Source organism: Bos indicus, chromosome 1, assembly GCF_029378745.1.
Source record: "Bos indicus isolate NIAB-ARS_2022 breed Sahiwal x Tharparkar chromosome 1, NIAB-ARS_B.indTharparkar_mat_pri_1.0, whole genome shotgun sequence".
Taxonomy (NCBI): domain Eukaryota; kingdom Metazoa; phylum Chordata; class Mammalia; order Artiodactyla; family Bovidae; genus Bos; species Bos indicus.
In genome coordinates this window covers 23,771,024-23,781,657 of record NC_091760.1, presented here as the reverse complement: position 1 = coordinate 23,781,657, position 10,634 = coordinate 23,771,024, and the positions used below count along the sequence as shown (strand labels likewise).

Here is a 10,634-nt window from a genome sequence, read left to right as displayed (position 1 = left end):
TCAGTCCTCCAGAAACTGCAGTTTTCCCTCTCACTATTATTTTTGATCTATAATTTCTACAAATTTGGAAAAAATGTGATTAAAAACATTGTTTGAAAACTATGAACTTGTGAGTCAGAGGAGTTTACTTCCTCTCATCCTCAAGACAAGTTCCAAAGTCTTCCTTTCATTGTTCATCATGAAAAAAAAAAAAAATTAGAGGGAATTAGGACACTGGAGAAGATATTGCAGTATTGTTGTCGTTGTTGAGTTGCTAAGCCGTGTCTGACTTTTTACGACTTCATGAATTGCAGCAGCACGCCAGGCTTCTCTGTCCTTCACTATCTCCTGTCGTTTGCTCAAACTTATATCCATTGAGTCAATGATGCCATCCAATCATCTCATCCTCTGCTGTCCCCCTTCTCCTCCTGCCCTCAATCTTTCCCAGCATCAGGGTCTTTTCCAATGAGTCAGCTCTTCCCATTAGGTGACCAAAGTATTGGAGCCTCAGCTTCAGCATCAGTCCTTCTAATGAATATTCAGTATTGACTTCCTTTAGGATTGACTGGTTTGACCCTTGCAGTCCAAGGACTCTCAAGAGTCTTCTCAGTACCACAGTTCCAAAGCATCAATTCTTCAGTGCTCAGCCTTCTTTGTGGCCCAACCCTCACATCCGTAATGACTGCTAGAAAACCACAGCTTTAACTATATGGACCTTTGTTGGCAAAATGATGTCTCTGCTTTTTAAAACGCTGTTTAGGTTTGACATAGCTTTTCTTAAAAGCAGTGTATTTTAATTTCATGGCTGCAGTCACCATCCACGTTGATTTTGGAGCAAAAGAAAATGAAATCTGACACTGTTTCCACATTTTCCCCATCTGATTGCCCTGAAGTGATAGGACCAGATGCCTTTATCTTAGTTTTTTGAATGTTGAGTTTTAAGCCAGTTTTTTCACTCCCCTCTTTCATCTTCATCAAGAGGCTCATTAATTCCTCTTAACTTTCTGCCATTAAAGTGGTATCATCTGCATATCTGAGGCTGTTGATATTTCTCCCAGATATTGCAGTATGGAAACCTATAAACATTTCATAAGTTTATATCTACAAGTTATCCTTGAAGGATCCCATCACCTACGACAAGGAAATTTTGTTATGAGAGTTATGGGGTCCTTTAATAAGCTATGAGATGGGTCGGGTACTGTTTCTCTGTTATCCAAAGTCCCTGCTGCTGCTACTGCTAAGTCACTTCAGTCGTCCGACTCTGTTCAACCCCATGGACTGCAGCCTACCAGGCTTCTCCGTCCATGGGATTCTCCAGGTAAGAACACTGGAGTGAGTTGCCATTTCCTTCTCCAATGCATGAAAGTGGAAAGTGAAAGTGAAGTTGCTCAGTTGTGTCTGACTCTTAGTGACCCCATGGACTGCAGCCTACCAGGCTCCTACATCCATGGGATTTTCCAGGCAACAGTACTGGAGTGGGGTGCCATTGCCTTCTCCCTCCAAAGTCCCTAAGCAGTCTCAAATACTGGAATAGGAATTCTCCCTCTAGGAAGATATCTCTAATGCACTTTATTTAATTTTAAATGTCATTAATATCACAAACTAAGATTCAGAATTTCTGGAGCTATCTGGAAAACTAATTGAGGGGTGTTGGAAAAGTGAAATTACAAAAAGGTTTCTAGTTTTTTTTTACAATATGGGAAGTTTGTGAGCAAATGCCTAAGTGACAGAAAGGACAGCAAATGTGTTTCTACTGATTGGAGTCAGAGGCCTATGGACCAAACAGCTGAAGCAGACACTGAAGAAGGAATGTCCGACAGTAGAGATGCAGGGAGACTGCTAAAATCCCTAAGCAAAATGTGGAAAGCCTTCTACAAGTTTCTGCCTGGAACACATATCTAACATATCGAGTCTTCACTTATCAGTTTTTCAGGTAGGTATCAATAAGGGCCCCAGTTCACCTTCAAATGTCACATTAGGCAAAGACTATCATTCCAGTCTTTCATACAGTTCATGACGTTCTCACGGCAAGTATACTGGGGTGGTTTGCCATTTCCTTCTCCAGTGTATCATATTTTGTCAGAACTCTCTGCTATGACCCGTCCATCTTGGGTGGCCCTGCATGGCATGGCTCTTAGCTTCATTGAGTTATGCAAGCCCCTTCGCCATGACAATGCAGTGATCCATGAAGGGGATAAATGCTGAAGAGATCAAGAAGAGACAGAATACATGGAAGGTGAAGGTGAAGTCACTCAGTCGTGTCCAACTCTTTGTGACCCCATGGACTGTAGCCCACCAGGCTCCTCCATCCATGGAATTTTCCAGGCAAGAGTACTGGAGTTGGTTGCCATTTCCTTCTCCAAGAATACATGAAAGAACTGTATAAAAAGACCTTAATGAACCAGACTACTACGATGGTGTGGTTAGTCACCCGGAGCCAGACATTCTGGACTATGAAGTCAAGTGGGCCTTAAGAAGCACAGCAGTTCATAAAGCTAATGGATGTGAAGAAATTCCAGCAGAACTATTCAAATCCCTAAAGGAGGATGCCATCAAGATTTTGCATTCATTATGTCAACAAGTGTGGATGACCCAGCAGTGGCCACAGGACTGGAAAAGGCCAATCCTCATCCCAATTCCCAAGAAGGATAATACTAAAGAATACGCTAACCATCAGACAATTGCATTCATCTCCCAGGCTAGTAAGGTTATGCTTAAAATCTTGCAAGTTGGCTTCAGCATTATGCAAAACAAGAACTTCCAGATGTCCAAACTGGGTTTAGAAAAGGAAGAGGAACTAGAAATCAAATTGCCAACATTCACTGGATTATAGAGAAAGCAAGGGATGTCAGAAAAACATCTATCTCAGTTTCATTGACTATGCTAACACCTTTGTAGATCATGAAAAACTGTGGAAAACTTTTAGAGAGATGGGAGTACCAGACCATCTTACCTGTCTCCTGAAAAACCTGTATGCAGGTCAAGAAGCAACAGTTAGAACCCTGTATGGAACAACTGATTGGTTCAAAATTGAGAAAAAAGTACAACAAGGCTGTCTGCTGTCACTGTGTTTGTTTAACCTATACCCTGAGCACATCATGAGGAATGCCAGGCTGGATGAGTTACAAGCTGGAATCAAGATAGGTGGGAGAAACATCAACAACCTCAGATATGCAGATGATACCACTCTAATAGCAGAAAGTGAAGAAGGACACAACATCTTCTTGATTATGGTGAAGGAGAATGAAAGAGCCAGTTTAAGACTAAATATTAAAAAACCTAAGATCATGGCATTCAGCCCCATTCAATTCAGTTCAGTTCAGTTGCTCAGTCATGTCCGACTCTTTGCAACCCCACGAATCGCAGCACGCCAGGCCTCCCTGTCCATCACCAACTCCCAGAGTTCACTCAAACTCACATCCATCGAGTCAGTGATGCCGTCTCATCCTCTGCGGTCCCCTTTTCTTCCTGACCCCAATCCCTTCCAGCATCAGAGTCTTTTCCAATGAGTCAACTCTTCACATGAGGTGGCCAAAGTATTGGAGTTTCAGCTTTAGCATCATTCCTTCCAAAGAACACCCAGGGCTGATCTCCTTTAGAATGGACTGGTTGGATCTCCTTGCAGTCCAAGGGACTCTCAAGAGTCTTCTCCAACACCACAGTTCAAAAGCATCAATTCTTCTGTGCTCAGCTTTCTTCACTGTCCAACTCTCACATCCATACATGACCACAGGAAAAACCATAGCCTTGACTAGACGAACCTTTGTTGGCAAAGGAATGTCTCTGCTTTTGAATATGCTATCTAGGTTGGTCATAACTTTCCTTCCAAGGAGTAAGCGTCTTTTAATTTCATGGCTGCAGTCACCATCTGCAGTGATTTTGGAGCCCAAAAAAATAAAGTCTGACACTGTTTCCACATCTATTTCTCATGAAGTGATGGGAGCAGATGCCATGATCTTCGTTTTCTGAATGTTGAGCTTTAAGCCAACTTTTTCACTCTCCTCTTTCACTTTCATCAAGAGGCTTTTTAGTTCCTCTTCACTGTCTGCCATAAGGGTGTTGTCATATACATATCTGAGGTTATTGATATTTCTCCCAGCAATTTTGATTCCAGCTTGTGCTTCTTCCAGCCCAGCATTTCTCATTACTTCATGGCAAATAGAAGGGGAAAAGGTGGAAGTAGTGACATAGTTCTTTCTCTTGGACTCCAAAATCACTGCATATGGTGACTGCAGGCACGAAATCAGAAGATGATTGCTTCTTGGCAGGAAAGTGATGACAAACCTAGACAGTGTGTTGAAAAGCAGAAACATTACTCTGCCGACAAAATTCCATATAGTCAAGTCTTCCCAGTGGTCATGTACTGTTGTGGAGAGCTGGACCTTAAAGAGGGCAGAACACCAAAGAATTGATGCCTTTGAACTGTGGTGCTAGAGAAGACTCCTGAAGTCTCTTGGACAGCAAGGAGGTCAAACCAGTCAAACTTAAGGGACATCAACCTGAATATTCACTGGAAGGACTGATCCTGAAGTCGAAGCTCCAGCATTTTGGTCATCTGTTGCTCACAGATGATTCATTGGAAAAGTCCCTGATGCTGGAAAAGATCGAGGGCAGAAGGAGAAGAGGGCATCAGATGATGAGCTGGCTGGACGGCATCACTGATGCAATGAACATGAACTAGGGAAAACTCCTCCAGGAGATGGTGAGGGACAGGAAGGGCCAGCCATGCTGCAGTCTGTGGGGTCACAAAGAGTTGGACACAGCTGGGCAACTGAACAACAGCAACAATCATTGTGGTGCTAATGAGTTATGGACAGTATTATGAGATGAATTCCCAGTACCTCAGTATGTGACTTTATTTAGAGACAGGGTCTTTAAAGAAGTTATTAAATTAAAATGAGCTCATTAGAGTAGGCTGTAATCTCATAAGGACACCTGCTGCTGCTAAGTCACTTCAGTCGTGTCCGACTCTGTGCGACCCCATAGACAGCAGCCCACCAGGCTCCTCTGTCCCTGGGATTCTCCAGGCAAGAACACTGGAGTGGATTGCCATTTCCTTCTCCAATGCATGAAAGTGAAAAATGAAAGGGAAGTTGCTCAGTCACGTCCGACTCTTTGTGACCCCATGGACTGCAGCCTACCAGCCTCCTCCGTCCATGGGATTTTCCAGGCAAGAGTACTGGAGTGGGGTGCCATCGCCTTCTCCGCATAAGGACACCAGTCAATTCTAATTTTGTATGAAATCCTGGGTAAGTTAAGTCAGCATTTCTATGGCCTCCATTTCTGTATCAGTGGAGATGAAAAGGCTAATCTCATAGGATTTTTATAGGGGATTAAATGAATTGATATATGAGAATTGATATATGATAATTGATATATACATATATATACACACACATCAATAAATATATATGTATATATACATATAAAGTATTAAACTGTAGCAAGAATACAGTGTTATATGTAAGTGATATTATTAATCCTTAGAAGAAGAGGAAATCAAGACGCACAAAAGAGACACCAAGCACAGAGAAAAGACCATGTTAGGACACAGCAAGGAAGTGGCCATCTGCAACTAAAGAGAGAAGTCTCAGAGAAACCAGACCTGCCAACACCTTGACCTTGGACTTCTAGCCTCCAGAACTGTAAGAAAATAAATTGTGTTGTTTAAGCCATCCTATCAGTGATTTGTTAATGAAAGTTCCAGCAAACTAATATAGCAGGAAATCAAAAGCATAGAGACTGTGACTATAGTTGACAGATTAGTTTAGAAACACATAAAATAAATCTTGGAAGCTTTCAGACACAAGTGAGAGGGAGCTGAGGACCAGGAATTCCTGGACTGAATGGGTAAATGGGAGAATGCCAAGGACATTTAGATTATTACCATTGACTCTTGAGCAACATAGGTTTGAACTGCATGGGTTCCACTTACAAAGGGTTTTTTCTCCCAATATATACTATAGCACTATGTAATCTGTGCTTGGTTGAATCCATGCATGTGGAACCACAGATAATGAGAACCAACTATGGGATGTGAGCATTGGTGGATTTTGGTATTCGTGGTGGGTCCTGGAACCAATCCCCCAAGGATAACTAGGGATGACTGTATTTTGAAAGTGATCATTTATTAATATCACAATTAACATATATTGAACTTTGGAGAAACATGTGAAAGTCACTCAGTCATGTCTGACTCTTTGTGACCCCAAGGACGGTAGCCCACCAGGCTCTATCCATGGGAATTCTCCAGGCAATAATACTGGAGTAGCTTGCCATGCCCTCCTCCAGGGGATCTTCCCAACTCAGGGATCGAATCCAGGTCTCCCGAATTTCAGGCAGATTCTTTACCAACTGATCCACCAGGGAAGCCTGGAGAAACATGAATAGGGATTCAAAGCCACAGACTCAAGAGACTTAGGTTTCAATTTTGGTTTTGTACACAATCCTGGGTAAGTTAGTTAACATTTCTATGTCTCAGTTTATTCATCAGTGGAGACAACAAGGCCAGTCTCAGAAGGTTTCTGTAGGGATTAAATTTGCCCAGTATTAAACTGGGCCAAGAATACAGTGATGCATGTGTTAGCTGTTATTATTTTTATTATCATTATGGGAAGACACTAGTTGAAGTGTAGAATCAATATTCACAGAAACTTTTAGGTGCCTGATATATGGTGAGGTAAAAGTTGTTATTCATGATCACACCATTAGTAAGTGAATAAGTGGTAGACCCTGGATCTGACATTAACGATTATGGGCCCATAGATTATTGTGCTCCATGAAACAAAGCCTTTATTTACAAAGCATTATAAAATGCCAAATGGATCACTAAACAGGTATGTTTGTTTGCGGGATTTACATGAATCCAAGGAACTTCTCAAAATTTACACAGCTTTAAAAAATTCATTTATTTCATTACTGCATTCTGAGTGCAGAACGATACTATTTGGACAGTGTGTTGAAGCAATAAGCTTCTTTTTTTCTAAAGACTTTTTTTGTTAATAATAAGTAAAAAAGGGAAACATTCAAAGAGAAACATTTGATCAAGGTAAACAAATAAACAGCTTTAAAATATATTCAGAATGCTTTACCATATGCATCTTAAAATATTCTATATTTTGATTCTTAAAAACTTATACAAGAAGAAGAAATATACAAATTTCAGATTGAACAATGCAGTCTAAATGAAATACTAATTGCATTGTTTCCATTTACAAGTTTTTCAATTCACAACAAGCTGTTACATTTGATGGATGAAGGCATTTTATATTTCACGTGGTTTGCATGTGCTTGGAGTGAGAAATAGTTCCTTGCTTTCTTTAAGTACAAAATTATAGATGCATAGTGGTGGTCTGTGAAGGAGAAAAAGAGAGAAAAAATAACTGTTAGTAAAACAGCAAAGTTTATTTTCTTCTCACAAATATTAGAATATCCTATGCCTATAACTGGCTCAGATGGTAAAGAATCTGCCTGCAATGCATTATTGATCCCTGTGTTCGATCCCTGGGTTGAGAAGATCCCCTGGAGGAGGGCAGGGAAAACCACTCCAGTATTCTTACCTAGAGAATCCCCATGGACAGAGGAGCCTGGCAGGCTACAGTCCATAGGATCACAAAGAGTAGGACATGGACTAAGCATAGCACATGCCTAAAACTAACGAGTTCTCTAAAAGCAGGGAGTTGAAAAAAACCTATAGGATCATTTCTGCTCCATCTCATTTGTCTATGTAAAGATGAATAGACATAGTATTTGTGAGAAAGAAAAAATTCTTTGTACTTCAACATCCTCTCTCCTTGCTGCTTCACTGGAATACTTACACTAAATGGGAAATATTTTGGGATACTGAAACAGCTAAAAACTGAACTCAACTCTTAGTGGCTAGGCCACTTCTATCATGATAGCCACCATGGAAGAGTTGGACTGAATTCACAGACAATTTTGCAAAAATGTTTAATCAATTCTCTGTCACCTGCTAAAATGGAAATAATAACATTTAAATCATTCTATGTCTTGGAGAAATTGTGTATTCAGTATTTCAAGATTTCTGAGAATTCAAGTCACAGTAGTGAATCATGTTCAGTATTTTATCTTCTTGTTAATCTCTTGAAACCCTCAAAAAAGTAATCAACTAAAATAAACAAAGATTGGTCGAAGTTGAGGAAAGGAGCTAAAGGAAAAAATGGTAGAAATAAATGGAAATTCCCAGTATCAGTCATACTAATTTAATCAAGGAAAAGGGGACAATTCAACTGCACAGGAGCTGGTCAGTCAGTCAGTTCAGTCGCTTAGTCATGTCCGACTCTTTGTGACCCCATGAACCACAGCACGCCAGGCTTCCCTGTCCATCACCAACTCCCAGAGTTTACCCAAACTCATGTCCATTGAGTTGGTGATGCCATCTAACCATCTCATCCTCTGTCATCCCTTCTCCTCCTGCCTTCATCTTTCCCAACATCAGGGGATTTTCAAATGAGTCAGCTCTTCACATCAGGTGGCCAAAATATTGGAGTTTCAGCTTCAATTCAGTTCAGTCCTTCCAATGAACACCCAGGACTGATCTCCTTTAGGACAGACTCTTGGATCTCCTTGTAGTCCAAGGGACTCTCAAGAGTCTGCTCCAACACCACAGTTCAAAAGCATCAATTCTTCTGTGCTCAGCTTTCTTTATACTCCAACTCTCACATCCATACATAACTACTGGAAAAACCATAGCCTTGACTAGATGGACCTTTGTTGACAAAGTAATGTCTCTGCTGGTAGCTCACCCTTATTTGACATGTGCACTGCTCTAGATCAAGAGATACATTGCTCCCCATCTTCTTCTAACTTGAGACATGACTAAACACATTTTAAAATATTCAACAATATTGTTAGGTTAAATTCTTCCATTTTAAATCAACTTCCTACATCTGATAATATTTGAAAAGTAATAAAATATGGACACATTTATCTTTAACTATAAAAACTGATACAGAATATTACAATATTTTTCCACTTGAACTAATAAATGCATTTGAAAATTTAATAGTATAGAAGTGTGAAATATCAGTACTTCAATCTTAAAAGATTCTTAGATATTAGCAGAAGTAGCTTTATGGTAAATTGTCAGAGACCAGAATGTAACTGAAAAATCAGACATAATCCTTTCTCCATTATTAAGTGGAAGAATGACTTTAACACTTTCCCTAACAAATGCATATATTTTTATGTCAATTTTTAATTTAGCCTGCTAAATTAAAGACTTTCTTCACTTAGTGAGCCTTCAATGGTCTGGATGTCCCTAATTCACCTCAGTTTTAAGTTGTCAGAGTCAGAAAAGGGTGTCAGATTTATTATCAGGTGAAAATGTATTATTGGTTATAATTATAAATGTATTATTGGTGAAAATGTAACTGTGGATTCAGACTGTGAATTTTAAATCACTGTAACTAGGCTCAAACAAATCTTTACTAAACAAAATAGGAACTATTAAAATCAACACACTTTTGCCAATGAGAAATAAGTTTGTTTACTCCTGTAGCATAAAAACCCATGCTTCAGTATTCGATGAACTCTTGGAAAGCATTTCCTGTCTCCTGCTGGTGTGGAAGTATCTTTCCCGTAAAAAGTTATTGAGACACTTGAAGAAGTGGCAGTCGGTTGGCGAGAGGTCAGGTGCATATAGTGGGTGAGGCGAAACTTGTGTAACCCAGTTCCTTCAGCTTTTGAAGCATTTGTTGTGTGATGTGCGGTCAGGCGTTGTCGTGGAGAAGAACTGGCCCTTCCAGTTGACCACTGCTGGCTGCAGGCACTGCCGTTGTCAGTGCTTCTCATCCACTGGCTGAGCAGACTTCTCACATGTAACGCTTTCACTGGGATTCAGAAACCTTTAGTGGGTCAGACAGGCAGCAGACCACCAAACAGATCATTTTTGGTGAAAATTTGGCTTTGGGAAGTGCTTTGGAGCTTCTTCTTGGTCTAAACACTGAGCTGATAGTCACTGGTTGTCATATAAAATCCACTTTTCATTGCATGTCAAAATCTGACTAAGAAATGGTTCATTATTGCATAGAATAAGAGAAGACAGCACTCAAAGGACGATTTTTTTTTTTTTTTTATGCTGCAAAAAGCTTTATTGTTTCCATATGGTCCAAGGCTTGAGAGAGGGCTCCAGGGTGTTAAAAAAGCTGCCTAGTAGCTGCAGAGAGGGGCTTCAGGCAGCCCTGATGTTAGGTGGGTTCTTCAATGGCCACTGGTCTCCAGAAGCTCCTAGTCGTGCTTGAGGGTGAGCCTTTGGAAGAGATACTCGCCCAACCCAGCCTGGGGACCAGCCAGCCTGCGGAGGTTGGTCAGGTGGTCACCCATCTTCTTGATAAGTTTCACTTCCTCATCTAGGAAGTGGTTCTCCAGGAAGTCACAGATGTGGGGGTCTCCGCGGGCAGAAGCCAGGCCATGCAGATCCAACAGGGCTTGATTCAGGTTCTTCTCTACGAGAAGGGTGGCCTCCATAGCGTCCTGGGTTTTACCCCACTCATCTTGAGATGGCTTCTGCACGTCCAGGAAGAGGGCGCGGCCGCCACGCTGGTTTTGCAGTTTCAAGAGAGCTCCGCGCCCTCGCGCTTCTCCCTGGTCAATTCGCGAAAAAAGTGACCCACACCCTCCAGGGCCACATCGTC

The 10,634-nt window shown here is 41.0% G+C and overlaps 1 protein-coding gene across 2 annotated transcripts in view; it reads right to left on the bottom strand.

Annotated features, from left to right (window-relative positions):
* Positions 1-6,030: 6,030 nt before the first annotated feature.
* The window catches only part of LIPI (lipase I), a 72,491-nt gene continuing 67,887 nt past the window's right edge, over positions 6,031-10,634 (bottom strand). Inside the window, exon 8 of one of the 2 annotated variants that reach the window (XM_070786495.1) lies at positions 6,031-7,331. In XM_070786495.1, coding sequence (XP_070642596.1) covers positions 7,244-7,331 — 88 coding nt within the window. In that variant the 3' untranslated portion in view covers positions 6,031-7,243. The remainder of the gene's footprint in view (positions 7,332-10,634) is intronic. The other variant, XM_019965214.2, reaches the window with a different exon arrangement.